This window comes from Salvelinus sp. IW2-2015, linkage group LG6.1, assembly GCF_002910315.2.
Source record: "Salvelinus sp. IW2-2015 linkage group LG6.1, ASM291031v2, whole genome shotgun sequence".
NCBI lineage: Eukaryota > Metazoa > Chordata > Actinopteri > Salmoniformes > Salmonidae > Salvelinus > Salvelinus sp. IW2-2015.
In genome coordinates, this window is record NC_036845.1 from 14,152,620 (window position 1) to 14,169,465 (window position 16,846).

Sequence of the window (16,846 nt, forward strand, 5' to 3'; positions counted from 1 at the left end):
GTTCGCTTTATTTTTATAATATAGTACACTTTATCTTTATTGAATAAGTTCCTCCATTTCTTTCAGTTTTTTTCTCTAACATATTCTGTGCCTCTATAGTACAGTTTTTATTGCTATCTATCTGTACTGTAAATCCCTCTATTTCCTTTGGTAATATGAACTATTTTGACCTAAATCGCTTTTGTTTTAAAGACGAGTATTGAATTGCATGGCCTGTAAAGGCACATTTAAAAGTGTCTCATACAATAAGGGGATCTGCTGTCATAAGTTGTCATCCAATAGGCATTGATAAAAATGTTTCTTACCCCCTATTGAACAACACACTCTCACACACATAGCCTTGCCTTCACTCCTTATCAACAACACGTGTGTGTGTGTACTCAAGGTTGGCCATAAACCTATATGGCTATTCAAGATTTCATGCCTCATCATTTTTAAAAGTGCTCCTACTGTAGTTGCATTATCTTATCCAAGCAATAAAATAGAATTGTTGTTAATTCATGTAGCCCAACTTCATTCCTCACTGTAGGTAGACTGATCCGTTTGCGCTCGTGCTCATCGTTCTGTGTTGTCACTGGGAGAGCTGTCAATGTGCCCAAGAGAGCATTCACCGGCGCATCCACTTGTTGACTTGGGTTCACAACAGAGTTCAGGGTTACTGTACGCTATTTAAAGAGGGAAGCAACATGGCACACGGTTTAGTCAAACGGGAATCGGTCGAGAGTGAGATGCATAAATCCGAAGACCAAAGTAAAATATTTGTTTACACGAAGAAGAGGGGGTATGACGTTACACGTAACCCCTACCTGAACAAGGTAACCAAAACAAGTGCTTTTTGTGTTTACTTTGTACGTTTCTTTTCTAAACGAAGTGTTAGCTTTAGCCTACATGGTTAGGAGTATCCGCTTCAGAGCAGGCTATATTTAGATTTAAAGGAGCCCAGTGCCCCTCGGAGCGGGTTACATGAAGTTGTTCCACTCTCGCCTTTGCGTTTTTTTCTTCAGTAGCCCTTAGCTACAAGAAATGACGCGAAAGCCCATCCTCCCCGCGTAATACCTATTACACAAATTCAGCTTTTCAAATATTAAATGACAGCCAGCCCACTGTCAGGCTTCTGTGGATGATTGAGACTTGAGCAATTAAGATTAACGCGCGAACAATATATTATTTTCATTTGGTTAGTGGAATAACTAAAGTCGGTCAGCTGCTAACCTGCTGCTTGTCAGACTTCGAAAACTCTTCCAGTTTTTGTCACAGGCTGCCACTTTAGGAATATGTTTTCAAAATAGCACAGAGGGGCTGGCAAAACGCTTTAACGAAATTAGCCAACATGTTAGGAGGTAGCTTTGCTAGGCTGCAAAGCATAGTCATTGTGTCAGTCTGAGTTTGGTAACCTTGGGAGCTTTCGAGTGTTTTCTTGGTCGGACGAGCCCCGCCTCCCCTACAGATTAGCGGTCACAGGCTAGTGAGGCTACATGTTGTTGGTCAACGTGGGGGAGAGTGACAGTTTACTATCCCTGTCCATGGTCCTGATCAGGTCATCACGATTACAAATCGTATTATATATTACACGTTTGCAGAACTTACTATATGTTAAAAATTCTATCTAGCTGGCTAATGTTAGCTAGGCTAGGGGTTAGGGTTACGTTTAGGAGTTAGGTTAAAGGGGAAGAGTTAGTTAAAAGGGTTAAGGGAAGGGCTAGCTAACATGCTAAGTAGTTGCCAAGTAGCTAAAAAGTGGTAAGTAGTTGAACAGTTGCTAATTAGCTAAAGGTTGGCCATGATGGGATTCGAACTCACAACCTTTGGGTTGCTAGACGTTGGCGTTATACGGCAGACCAACCACCCAACTTTCGTCATAGCCTTAGTTAACCATCTGTCTTATGTAACCATACCAAACATAACATACAGTATCATACTAAATTGAGTGTTCCGAATATACATTCACTATGTTACTTCTAGTCTATGAGACCAGGCTGATTTGGGCTTACAGTATTTTGCCTTTGATGGTGTAAAAGAGAAGAACAAGGACTTGTAGGCCACTTGTTGGCTTTAGTTGAGTACTTGCCTTTCAACTGCTAATTAGGACACTGATCTTGTATTTAAGCTAACACAATACATGTAAATATTAGTGTTATTTCATTTCAATAGGTTACATTTTAGGAATTAGGTAAGAGAAAATTAAATGACCCTGCTATATTCCCCACCCTTGGTCTCGAATGTCTTCTCTGATTGCCTTGAAGCACGGCATGACGCCATTCAGCAGCGGAAGTCTTTGGGTGAAAGCTCTCCCTTATCTGATAAAGAGTGGCATTTACTAGTGTTGAAATGGCTGTCAGGGTCCTTGTCCCTACCTAGCTGCTGATAAGTCAGTCAGTACAGTTCAAACTGTTTCCTGGAGGGGGGCCCAAGGCCCCACTGCTTACACTGAGCCCAGTTTGTCAGGAAGATTAATGAGTCCACTCCTCTAAGACCAGCTCTCACACAAGGCATGCATGCACAGGTGTTTGTGAGCGTGCATGCATGTGTGTGTGTAATATGATGGACAATACGGTCACGTTTTTCTATTTATGTGCCCTACCACATTATGGTTTTGAGTGATGTCTTTTTTTACACTGTGAATGTGGCTGGCTGCAGTTGGAGTATGGTTAGGCTTTGCGTTGTGTTGTACAATTCCATACCTCTGTTAATCCAATAAGAAATAGGCTGCCCTTGACAAAACCCATGTCATTTTGGTCACTGGGAGCACTGAATCTACCTCTGATCCCCAATCATTGATAGACTAAAAGCTTTAGCCAGGTTCTTGCTTCTGCTGTTGACTCAAGTTGGTCATGTCAGCTCTGAACTCTGTCTAAATAGTTTGTTTACATCTAGTAAACTGGTTGTTTACATGAAATTAACAATTTTATCCACTTAGTAGACGCTCTTATCCAGAGAGACATACAGGAGCAACTAGGGTTAAGTGCCTTGCTCAAGGGCACATCGACACATCGATCTAGTCGGCTCAGGGATTCAAGCCAGCGACCTTTCAGTTATGCTCTTACCAGCTAGGCTACCTGCCGCACAGCCCAGTTTGCACCCCAGTGGTTTGAATGGACCATCTGTACAAGAGAGCTGTAGAGGTCTTAGAGGCTCTCAGATTGGACAACTAGGCCCTTAGTGTATGGTGAAACTTGATTGGTCTACTGATTTGTGTTTAGTGTACCCCAAATGGTCTTTCATTTGTGATTGGGCCTCTTTGGTAAGAAAATTGGCCCTCCAATGCAAGCTTGAATTTGAAATTGGACAGTGAATTTGACAAGTTGATTGGTCAGAGAAACACAGTGAATTTGATTCTGGGAATGGCATTGAAGGTTGAAATGCCAGAAGGAAGGGCTGAGATTTTGATTTGAGTTGCACAACTTCTCAAGCATGCTTCACTAGGTGCAAACCACAGAGACACTTGTCAGCGCAACAATATTTTAGTTGGGTGGTCCTATTGGATTTGGTCACATGGACTAGGCTATGAGCTATCTGAGACCCTGGCTGGTCTATCCATTATATTTCTATGCTCATCTCTCTCTGTGTCGGCGTATAAAGAGTGAATGTTACGAGACCCACAGTCCTTCATGTTTTATGGTGAGGCTTTTCATGTTACTTATGTCTCCCATCGTAATGAGCTAGCTAGAGCATGTGTTATTGCTTTGTGTTGGAGAAGACTGGGGGTTTAATGAGATTAATTAAGAGACACTTCTTTCAAACTGCTTTCATTTGGGAGTCATTGGAGACTGAGTGCAGCAACCTATTTATTTAACTCTCCTTCTGTAGTAAACATGCTTCGTTTGGAAAACGTTAAGTTAGGCCTAATTCACCAAAAGACTTGTCAGGACCAAAGTACAGGCTTAATAGTCAGTGTGAGGAAAACAATTGGCAGGACTATTTGCATCAGTCAAAGAAGGCTAATTGATAATAACCGAGATTTAAAAGAGGCTATATGAATAGGTTTAGGCTACTTGCTTTTACAGTTTTCCACAATTGTTTACTCACATTTGCTGAATCTTTGGGCCATTTTCCCAAAACTCTAAACACAATACACAGAACTCTACAAATCTCTAGCAAAAGCAAACACTGCATTCAAAACTGTTCTCTTTCCAAAATAAGAATAGATCTGTCTACCAACCAGCAGCACACTGATGTGCTCAACACAAAACACTACTATGAATATCTCATCAGTAGATTTATGCATTTTCAGTGTTGCACTGGAGCCGGTTGTAAAATATTGTTACAGTAATGTATACCTACTCAAATATACATAAACACACACAAATGCAATACAGTAACAAAAACATTGTCATTTATTTCCAAAATGCAGTAATTTTGAACACTTGTGTTTTGTATATAACACTTTCCGTACGCAACAGGAGAAAAACAGGAAAAACATACAGTAAGATAAAGGGTTTTTTGTACAAACATTTTTTTTTAAGTGGCTCATTCTTTTAGAACTCTAAACAGAAAAAGACAAAAACACATGCAAAATGTAAGAAAAAAGACATTAGGCTGCATCCTGCCTCCTATTTTGGTCTGGTTGAAAGCACCTCATCTACATCACAAGCGATGTTCTCCCTGGCTAAACAGCGGGGAAAGAATCTTCCGGAGTGACAGATCAGTCACCGCTGAAAGCCCTCCACATCAACTTCACCACATGCATCCTCCATTGCCTTGGAGAAGAGGCATGCGTGCGAAGGGAAACTAAAACATTCCGAATATGGTGGGAGGTATAGAACAATAAATTGTGGGTGATCGATGAACCAGTTGTGGACCATAGCAGCCAGGTGGAAACTCACGCTGATCCAGATGACAACATACCTGGGCTGCTCTGGTCCCACCCCTCTGCTCGGCTGGAATGAGGATGCCATGTAGTGTGTCCAGGAATGTGATGAGAAGGGCGGCGTTGTAGGGACCAAGGTTGGCATGGTGATGGAGAACTCCTTGCTGGCTAACGGCTGCGCACATGGTGATATTCCCTCCACGCTGTCCAGGGACATTCACAATGGCACGGTGGCCAATAACGTTCCGTCCCAGTCACATTCTTTTGGCTAGGTTGAAGCCAGCCTCAATGTAAATATAAATGTGCTGAATTGCAGCGGCATCCAACTCCAAGACTCTCTGAAATAGACATTGGCGGTCACATCGACCTAGAGCAGTCAATATGGTGAGGCACAATACACTGGATTACAGTACTGTAATGTGTCTATACAGTGCTGATATGATAGTAAATTCACAGTCTAGTATTTACCTTCACATATTCATAGCGCTGTTCTTTAACCCTCTGAGTTTCGCTCAAATGGCACCCTGTAGACCTGTTTCATCCGGCTTCGGTTGCGCTGTAATACACGGTCCAATGTAGACAAGCCCACCTGGTGAATGTTATTGAATATTGTGTTGTCTGCAATTATGTGGTTCTGGATTTCTCGTAGTCTAATGGTATTGTTTGCCACCACCATGTTCACAATAGTGGTCTCCTGTTATGGTGTGAACAGCCGGTGTCTTCCACCATGGCCTGGCCGTCTCCTGTTCTGGTGTGAACAGCCGGTGTCTTCCACCATGGCCTGGAGGTCTCCTGTTCTGGTGTGAACAGCCGGTGTCTTCCACCATGGCCTGGCCGTCTCCTGTTCTGGTGTGAACAGCCGGTGTCTTCCACCATGGCCTNCTCCTGTTCTGGTGTGAACAGCCGGTGTCTTCCACCATGGCCTGGCCGTCTCCTGTTCTGGTGTGAACAGCCGGTGTCTTCCACCATGGCCTGGCCATCTCTCAGTTCTGCAGAAAATCCACAAATATATGATTGGTTACAGTAAGCTAAAATAATATTTTCTTTCAATATGAAATAACATTACTGTAACATTGGCCAACAATCACTGAGTAGCATAGGCCTACTGATATGTCAGACTGCAGTATACTACAGTATACATACATAAAGAGCATAGTGTAGATGGTAGGTAACTTACCGGTTCTCATTTGTGAATGTACGGATGATAGATGCAACCGTGTAGCGGCTTAGGTTGGGCTGAACTCTCTGCCCAGCCTCCCTCATACTCAATCTTTGGTTGAGCACATGGTCAACCAATGTGGCCCTGATCTCATCTGAGACAACTGTCCTTCCGCGTCCTCCTCTTCCTCTCACTCCTTCACCTCTAGCTCTTGCTTCACCATTGACTTCCATTTTCCTCCAAAACAGGAGAGCTCATCTGTGGCCTTTTACAGTGCTAAAGCTCTGATCTCTAAGTGAACAATTCAGCAACTAGTGTTTACACCTGTGAGGAGTGGATGTTGCCAATTGGTGTATAGAGCTTGGCATTGTGGTTGGCGTTGCTTTCCAATGGGACTAAAGAGATTTTAATGTTGAATGTTGTGCCTAATGTAGGGAACTGTGTGTAGTGTTTTGCAAAAAGTGTGATATAGAATTGAAAACCGAGTGTAAAGCAGGAATTGTGCTTGCAATTTTGCAGACTTGGTGTAGGGATTTGGTACATGAGTTTCAGGTTTCGGTGATTTGCGTTTCAAGATCCAATTTTAGTGTGTAAACAATTGGGGAAAACTGTGAAGAACGTTTCTTTTTATATAAGTAGGGCTAAACCACAATTACTTTTGACCGCCAGCAGTCAATGAAGCATAAGCACTGAGTGCAAAGACACTGAGATTGCCTTCTTGAATGCACCAGCTTTGGTTTGGTGTGAGCTACCTGATACCCTCATAAGTCCGGTCGAAAACAGACGTAGGCATACACACTTATACACACAAGCGCACAGGTAAGACTAGCGTTTTCTCCTCTGAGGAGAAAAAGGCTTTTTATGCAGCGGAGTGAACCATTCACTGTCGACCTTGTCCGTGAACCAGCAGGAGGAAATTAGAGGAGAAGGTAAGAAATGACTGCTAAATTATGTTCTGCTTCTCAACAACAGGCAGCCTTCTGTGGGCCCAGCAGTGGGACATTGTTGCCCTCTCCTGGGTTCAGCACACCCTGGGGATATTGTGTTTACCTCCCTCACCTGATCCACTTCAGCCTCAGACAGGTGCCAGTGAGAGGGACAACACACTAATTAATGCTGAGGGACATAGGTTGCTAAAAGCGGCCTGTCGTCACATTTGCAAGAGCCAATTTCGTTTTCATCCCCCTCCACTCACTCTCCCTTCACCTCGTACCCCGCCTTTCTCGCTCAACACTCACTCCGCCTCTCTGAAAAGGTGGAACAGGATATTATAGGTGTGTTTTCTCTGTGCACGCCACGCAATAAAGAAACAAAGTGGGGAGCGAGGCAGAGAAAGGGGGTCTCTGTGGGGAGGAAGAGAGAGCTGGCCGGACTCCACAGACGTCCTCTGTCTCTCTGGGTTGATCAGGTATTAATGAGCAGCCTGTGTGAACCTCAGGCTCCCAGGCCACACTGCAGCCCTCTGACGCTTGCTGGGCCGGCCGGCCTGTCACGAAACGCTGGCATGAAAAACAAGAAGAAGTGAAATACGCTCTCTGAGCATCCTATCAGGGATGGTGTTTTACTTCAAACACCGAGGTAGTGGAGCGCAGGTGATCCAACAGATGCCCATTCAGTGGGTCTTTGTGTGCTAACTAAGCTAACCCTGTGCTGAGTGTGGTCATGGTATGGATGGACACTTTGCCCTTAGCATTCATTAGCATCAATGAAGACCTTGACCTGGGACAGTCCTCTGACATCTCTGGATGTTAAGGAATATGGCTCTCCTCAGAAGACCCCTATGATGCACAGAAGATTTTTTGCTGTTCATCATGGATTGGTATTCAATTTCACTAAAATAGTGTGGAATGGTGCAGAGTTCAGTCTGGCATCAACTTTCAACTCTCCAGAAAATGGAGATCCCTTAATTAAGAAGTAATATGCAGTTTTTTGAGGTTTAAAATAGCTGGAGTTACGTAACATTTCAGCCCAAAATACAAATTGTGTTGAAGATCCAGAACAGAAATTGGATGCCCCATTTGTAACCACAGGCTCCACATGACATCGCAGAGGGCCCATCAGACAACAGATGTCCATTAATCTGTGTTCTTGGCTTAGTGAAAACTCTGTGGAACAACACCGTATCTGATTGGACGACGAGGATGTGCTGGAATGCTAACTGGCTGACCCTGGCAATCGAGCTGCGTTATCATAACCCTCTGTCTCTAACAAATGGAAGTCATCATTCTTTGGTTGCTACACTCATTGGTTTTCTCTCCCTATAGTTAGCTTTTTCACAAGCCTTGCATTTTCCTCTCACCGAGTTTAGAATAAATACATTTAGAAACAAACAAACAGATGGCATCAAATAGCTTTGAAATCTGTAAAGGAAACATTTCTTAAGCTGTATCTTTGGATTTTGGAGCTCTCTTTATGGGTTGCTGGTTGGAAGACCAGCCAGTGATTGAGAGGGACTGGTTTTGTGTGACTCCACATTTTTTCCCCAATGTATTTTATTTAACCTTCATTTAACGAGGCAAGTCAGTTAAGAACAAATTCTTGTTTACAATGACGGCCTACCCCGGCCAAACCCTAACCTAACGACTATTGGCCAATTGTGCGCTGCCCTATTGGATGTGTTCCAGGCTGGGCTGTAATACCTGGACCAAGGTATAACATAATGCTGTCCTAATTGGAAAAAGCCACCACTGGATGCTTGTGGGAGTGTGGGGCCTAGCCCTGACTTGTTCACCTACAGAACGAGCGTGTCTCTCCAAATATTTTTTAATGTTGGGGAAACTATTGACGGAAGGTCACAAGTTCACAACTCTATGTGGGGGCCTTGTGTAGCCATGGCTGATGTGTATAACGTGTACACTGTCCTCTAAAGACATAGGCCATTCTATTATGAGTAGTACAGAAACGTTTAAAAGAATTTTTTAGGGCCGATGTGAGATGCAGGCGGGTGTTAGCTGGCAATACGCTTTCATGACACTGTTAAACTGATGAGTGGCTATGGGACAAAGGGTGCTCTGTTCTTGCTCTATCACAGGTCAGATGGTCCTGTCAATCTCCCTCTCTAAACGGCCCCTAGAACTCCCAGGACTGTGTGTGTGATGTCACAGGTATCTCAGGTGTGGCCAGGTGTCTCCAGGTGTGGCGGCGCGACCGCACACATCACCGGCCGCCAGACATTCCACTGATGGACTGGAGTGGAGCGGCCAGACGGGGGAAAGTGCAACCCTGTTCCCCTCCAATAACTCAACCTCGGTCACCTGCCAAGCAGCCTCATTTTACCCTCACACACAACACACACACACACACACACACACACACACACACACACACACACACCACACACACACACACACACCACACACACACACACCCACACACACACACATACACGCATACACACAAGATCTCCATCTGCCTGTTCATTCTGGCTTTTTTTTCTCTGGGACAGACCCGTCTAAATCCCCTAACCTGCCGGTTCGTCGAGGCTATGTGTTTTCTCTAAGACATTTTTCTTTCAGGTCTGGACAATGGACAAGCCATTAGACTGGTCCCAGACACATAGAGGGAGACAGTGATGGACTTATCGCCTGAACGATAAAGCATGGCTCAGTCCTCCCCTCCCCACCCATCTGTTGCTCTTGTCACTCCCTTGTTTCCTCAATACAGCTTTTGTTTGTTGTTTGAAAGGGAACATCTTGGAAAGTCCTGATATCAATATGAGTCTGGAGCTGGAGAACCAAGAGAATAACCAAAAGGCCACGGGACAACCATTTCAGTGTCTCCCTTTCATATGTTTCATGTTCACAACACACAATGTCCATTGATGGTGAACTTATGCCATGCATCCTCTTCGAACTGGAATCCCATTCACACTGGCTATCCCAAGGCTATACTCCAGCATGGCGTAGGCCTAGAGATGGCTGTCATTAAAACATGGCCAAAGCATTTCAATTCGGATGATTGTACAACTGGAAATAAATCAGCCCACCTGATTTATTCAGTGTTGTGTTGTTATTTTGAGATAGCAGGTCAACAAGGATTTACTTTATACTGGGAATGGAACAGAAGCCAAATTGTTTAGGGATTTTGCAGGGAATTTAGACTGAGAAGATCAATTCAGTAGCTAACAGACTTAGACAGGTAAGTTTCTTCCTCATATCTGGCCTACCTTAAAACATTTCTGTAGCCTACTTTATGCTTAAAGGCTATACAGAAATGTTACATCTGGGGGAGCTCCTGAGCCAAAAGGTGTACACTAAAATGGACAGACATTACTCAGAAATGACCTCATGACCCTTGATGTAGAGCTTTTTTAATATGGATTTAGCTGCATTCTGGGTGTAGGCTCGGTTCAGCTGTCACAAGGGAAAACCATGTTGAATGTGACAGAAGGATTTTAATGCCTTGTGACAGCGCTGCTTGTTTGCATAAATACTTGTGCTTAGCGCTGTCCATCAGTCGTGCCATATCAACCCAGACTGTTTTTGGAACTAGACTAATGTGTGCTGAAGAGGTACTGGCCTGAACTATGCGAATGTTTAGCCCAAGGCTTCAGAGTTGCCAATTTGATTCGAGACTTGGACTCTTGCCCTGCAAGACTGTAGCTCCCGAAGGACCCCCATACACAGAGCATGAAAAGTCACGAGAGAAGACCGCGGCGTAAGGCTGCATTTGAAAAGTCTTACATCCCACACCCCGGCCGTCCCCTCTTTAGTCAACACCATCTCTATTTTCAAAGCTGTTTAACCAGCAAGTGTCCATACATTCACAAGGTAACACCTCACTGATTTTCAGAGCCCTGCGGTTCACATATTTGCTCCAAAGGATGACTTTGAGAAGCTCCTCTCAGTCAAAAGAGAATGGGAGTCCAGATGGGTGGAGTTTTCAGGATGAGGATGACTTAATGGAAGCGAAGATAATCTAAATAGGCTTTAATGTTGTGCTGACTAATGGTGGTTTTGGAACAGCGCTGGGCTGTGGTATGCCATATGGACGTGTCTCTGAAGGTTGTATACTCTGCATGTTGTTTGTTTCCTGTGGGACGCTGTGTGGCTGATTGCTGGTCACGGTCACGCTGTCATCCGGTCTCAAGAACGTCTCAGTCATCCAAGGTGACGCCACGTCCAAGCAGGCTTAAACACAATAGCAGTAAGCAACTGACAACGAAGCCAATTTAGAAATGAGATGTACTCGTCAGACTGTCAACAGAGGTTCTGGATAATGTGAAGCTCTTCAGCATGGTGCTGTTGAAGATTGACAGCTTAACGATCGAAACTAAACTAAGGCTGGCCTTTAATCCTGAGAGCAAAATTGTGTGTCAAATTTGCCTGTTTAATTTAGACATGAGTCATTTGTGACGTAAGTTGGGAAAGTTTCATAAATAGCCTTTCCAGAAGACCCTGTGAGTCTATCTACTGGACCTTTCCCCCACCCGGTGTCGTTGTCTCTCTACTTCCAATAGCACATCTCTCATAGACTACTATACTGTGTCACACCACCGACTTTCCTCCGCATTTCTCAGTTAAAGTAGGAAATGCCTCCATGTTTTCTCTCACCACTTACCCTACTTATTCCTCATTATCTCTCCTGCTGAGTTATTATTACTAGCTGCAAATGTTTAGGTCCTGATGACAACCGCTCTCTAAGCAAAGCTGGCATATTAACGTGTTTTCTGCCCGTGATTCCAACTAATGACCCAATTTGTCTTGGTAAGCGAGTGTTTACAAATGTTGTAGCAGTCGTAAGGCCAGGAATCAGTGGAAGGAAGGAAGACGGGTTGAAGTTCTCAAAATGTAGATCTACTTACAAGTCTTGGTGATCCAACAGTGATGGCGCCATATATCAAATGAGTAGATTTACAAAATATACATGGGCAACAGCCCTAAAGAAATAGCCTCTGTATTAGGCTTAACCTGTCCTATCGGAACAGACACAAGTAGTGGGCAAGACTACACAGCCTCCCTTTGAGAAACCAAATCATTAGTGTCTAGTTTCAGAAACAGAAGCCTCACAAGTTGCGACACCTGGGATACTGGCCTTCTAGGCAGAGTTGCAAAGAAAAAGCCATGTCCAATAAAAATCAAATATTAAGATGGGCAAAAGAACACAGACAGTGGACAGAGGAACTCTGCCTAGAAGGCCAGCATCCCGGAGTCACCTCTTCACTGTTGACGTTGAGACTGGTGTTTTGCGGGTACTATTTAATGAAGCTGCCAGTTGAGGACTTGTGAGGCGTCTGTTTCTCAAATAAGACACTCTCTTGCTCAGTTTTGCACCGGGGCCTCCCACTGCTCTTTCTATTCTGGTTAGAGACAGTTTGTGCTGTTCTGTGAAGGGAGTAGGACACAGTGTTGTACGAGATCTTCAGTTTGTCAATTTCTCGCATGGAGTAGCCTCCATTTCTCAGAACAAGAATACGAGACGAGACGAGTTTCAGAAGAAAGTTCTTAGTTTCTGGCCATTTTGAGCCTGTAATCGAACCCACAAATGCTGATGCTCCAGATACTCAACTTGCCTAAAGAAGGTCGGTTTTATTTTAATGGACAAAAAATGTGCTTTTCTTTCAAAAACAAGGACATTTCTAAGTGACCCCAATCTTTTGAATGGTAGTGTGTATATGTAACAGTATTGCTAACGTACCTCTCCTCGAACCAGGGACACACACACATCGACAACAGCCACCCTCAAAGCATCGTTACCCATCGCTTCACAAAAGCCTTGCAGAGCAAGGGGAACAACTACTTTAAGGTCTCAGAGCGAGTGACGTCACCGATTGAAACGCTATTAGCGCGCACCACCGCTAACTAGCTAGCCATTTCACATCGGTTACATATATATAGTAGGGAATTGATAAACATTTATTAATCAAATGGCAAACAATTTACACAATAAATGTGCACACTTTTGAAAGGCTTTGTTTAATTTATGTAAAAATATTTGAGTTCAATATTATCGCTGTTCAAATAATAAGTAATTGTTCTGCACTTGCGTATTTCTTTTCTTTAGCAACATTGATATTGAGCCTTCTTAGCCAAACACAAATCACTGTACAAAAGCTTTGTCTTGATTTATCTAACTAAGTCCCCTCTACTCACCCACAGTTTCATGTGTTGCACTGAATGACGTCTCCCCTATATTAGCCTGTATGGTAGGTCTGTGCTCTGTCCCTCTTTGTCCCGAGGGAGAGCGAGAGAGACCCCTGCACACCCTAATTTACAAACAAGGCAAAGTCTTTTCATGCTTTGTTGATTTCAAAAAAGCTTTAGACTCAATTTGGCTTGAGGGTCTGCTATACAAATTGATGGAAAGTGGCATTGGGGGAAAAACATACATTATGAAATCCATTAACACAAACAACAAGTGTGCGGTTAAAATTGGCAAAAAACACACATTTCTTTCCAAAGAGCCGGGGGGTGAGACAGGGATGCAGCTTAAGCTCCACCCTCTTCAACATGTATTTCAACAAATTGGCGAGGACACTAGAACAGTCTGCAGCACCCGGCCTCACCTTACTAGAATCTGAAGTCAAATGTCTACTGTTTGCTGATGATCTGGTGCCAAGGAGGGCCTACAAAAGTACATAGATCTTCTGCACAGTTTCTGTCAGACCTGGGCCCTGACAGTAAATCTCAGTAAGACAAAATAAAATGGTGTTCCAAAAAAGGTCCAGTTACAATGACCACGAATATAAATTCCATCTCCACACAAATGCCCTAGAGCACACAAAAAACTATACACACTGTACCTTGGCCTAAACATCAGCGCCACCGGTAACTTCCACAAAGCTGTGAACGATCTGAGAGACAAGAAGGGAATTCTATGCCATCAAACGGAACATCAATTTCGACAGACCAATTAGGATCTGGCTAAAAATCCTTGAATCAGTTATAGAACACATTGCCCTTTATGGTTGTGAGGTCTGGGGTCCGCTCACCAACCAAGAATTCACAAAATGGGACAAACACCAAATTGAGACGCTAATTATCAAAATCCAGAAAAAGAGGTGTTAAATTCTAGAGACGATCTAATGTTAAATACTGTTGAAGTAATATATCTACAGGTTCATCGGCCTCACCAAAAGCCCATTCTTGTGGGAAGCTGCAATAGACCACCAAGTGCTAACAGTCAGTATTTGGATAATATGTGTGAAATTTACATTTACATTTAAGTCATTTAGCAGACGCTCTTATCCAGAGCGACTTACAAATTGGAAAGTTCATACATATTCATCCTGGTCCCCCCGTGGGGAATGAACCCACAACCCTGGCGTTGCAAGCGCCATGCTCTACCAACTGAGCCACACAGGACCATGAAATGCTTGATAATGTACAGTTGAAGTCGGAAGTTTACATACATTTAGGTTGGAGTCATTAAAACTAGTTTTTCAACCACTCCACAAATTTCTTGTTAACAAACTATACTTTTGGCAAGTCGGTTAAGACATCTACATGTAATTTTTCCAACAATTGTTTACAGACAGATTATTTCACTTATAATTCACTGTATCACAATTCCAGTGGGTCAGAAGTTTACGTACACCAAGTTGACTGTGCCTTTAAACAGATTGGAAAATTCCAGAAAATGATGTCATGGCTTTAGAAGCTTCTGATAGGCTAATTGACATAATTTGAGTCAATTGGAGGTGTACCTGTGGATGTATTTGAAGGCCTACCTTCAAACTCAGTGCCTCTTTGCTTGACATCATGGGAAAATCAAAAGAAATCAGCCAAGACCTCAGAAAAAACATTGTAGACCTCCCACAAGTCCGGTTCATCCTTGGGAGCAATTTCAAAATGCCTGAAAGTACCACGTTCATCTATCCAAACAATAGTATGCAAGTGTAAACACCATGGGACCACGCAGCCGTCATACCACTCAGGAAGGAGTCGCGTTCTGTCTCCTAGAGATGCCAGAACAACAGCAAAGGACCTTGTGAAGATGCTGGAGGAAACAGGTATAAAAGTATCTATATCCACAGTAAAACGAGTCCTATATGGACATAACCTGAAAGACCACTCAGCAAGAAAGAAGCCACTGCTCCAAAACTGGCATAAAAAAAGCCAGACTACGGTTTGCAACTGCACATGGAGAAATGTCCTCTGGTCTGATGAATCAAAAATAGAACTGTTTGGCCATAATGACCATTGTTTTGTTTTGAGGAAAAAGGGGGAGGCTTGCAAGCCAAAGAACACCATCCCAACCGTGAAGCACGGGGGTGGCAGCATCATGTTGTGGGGGTGCTTTGCTGCAGGAGGGACTGGTGCACTTCACAAAATAGATGGCATCATGAGGCAGGAAAATTATGTGGATATATTGAAGCAACATCTCAAGACATCAGTCAGGAAGTTAAAGCTTGGTCGCAAATGGGTCTTCCAAATGGACAATGACCCCAAGCATACTTCCAAAGTTGTGGCAAAATGGCTTAAGGACAACAAAGTCAGGGTATTGGAGTGGCCATCACAAAGCCCTGACCTCAATCCCATAGACAATTTGTGGGCAGAACTGAAAAAGCGTGTGCGAGCAAGGAGGCCTACAAACCTGACTCAGTTACACCAGCTCTGTCAGGAGGAATGGGCCAAAATTCACCCAATTCACTGTGGGAAGATTGTGGAAGGCTACCCGAAATGTTTGACCCAAGTTAACCTCTCTTGGGTACGTGAGACGTTAGCGTCCCACCTCTTCAACAGCCAGTGAAACTGCTGGGCGCCAAATTCAAATACAGAAATACTCATTATACAAATTCAGAAAACAAAACACATTTTACATAGGTTTAAAGATTAACTTCTTGTGAGTCCAACCACGGTGTCAGATTTTAAAAAACACTTTACGGCGAAAGCATACCTTACGATTTTTTTGAGAACATAGCCCAGCAGACAAATCATTACAAACAGTAACCAAGTAGAAGAGTTACACAAGTCAGAAATAGAGATAAAATTAATCCCTTACCTTTGATGATCTTCATATGGTTGCACTCAGCAGACATTCATTTACTCAATAAATGTTCCTTTTGTTCGATAAAGTCTCTTTATATCCAAAAACCTGTTTTGTTCGCTCGTTTTCTTCAGTAATCCACAAAAATCCAAATTGTATCCGTAAAGTTCATAGAAACATGTCAAACGATGTTTATATTCAATCCTCAGGTTGTTTTTAGCCTAAATAATCGATCATATTTCAACCGGACAATAACGTCGTCAATATAAAATGTAAACAAGAAAGGCACTCTCTCGGTCGCGTGCATGAAAAAGCTCCGTGACACTTTAGGATCCACTCATTCAGACTGCTCTTACTTCCTCATTTTTCTGAATACAAGCCTGAAACAATTTCTAAAGACTGTTGACATCTAGTGGAAGGCATAGGAACTGCAATTTGAGTCCTAAGTCAATGGATACTGTAATGGCATTGAATAGAAAACTACATAACCAACAAAAAAAACGACTTCCCGAATGGATTTTTCTCAGGTTTTCGCCTGCCAAATCAGTTCTGTTATACTCACAGACACTATTTTAACAGTTTTGGAAACTTTAGAGTGTTTTCTATCCAAATCTACCAGTTATATGCATATCATATCTTCTGGGCCCGAGAAGCAGGCAGTTTAATTTGGGCATGCTTTTCATCCAAAATTCCGAATGCTGCCCCCTACCTTAGAGAAGTTTTAAGCAATTTAAAGGCAGTGCTACCAAATACTAATTGAGTGTATATAAACTTCTGACCCACTGGGAATGTGATGAAAGAAATAAAAGCTGAAATAAATCATTCTCTACTATTATTCTGACATTTCACATTCTTAAAATAAAATGGTGATCCTAACTGTCCTAAAACAGGAAATTTTTACAAGGATTAAATGTCAGGAGTTTTGAAAAACTGAGTTTAAATCTATTTTGCTA

At 43.0% G+C, this 16,846-nt stretch overlaps 1 protein-coding gene across 1 annotated transcript in view; it reads left to right on the plus strand.

Annotated features, from left to right (window-relative positions):
* Positions 1-522: 522 nt before the first annotated feature.
* The window catches only part of LOC111965149 (NADP-dependent malic enzyme), a 118,241-nt gene continuing 101,917 nt past the window's right edge, over positions 523-16,846 (plus strand). The window contains exon 1 of the mRNA XM_023989169.2: positions 523-815. Coding sequence (XP_023844937.1) covers positions 687-815 — 129 coding nt within the window. The 5' untranslated portion in view covers positions 523-686. The remainder of the gene's footprint in view (positions 816-16,846) is intronic.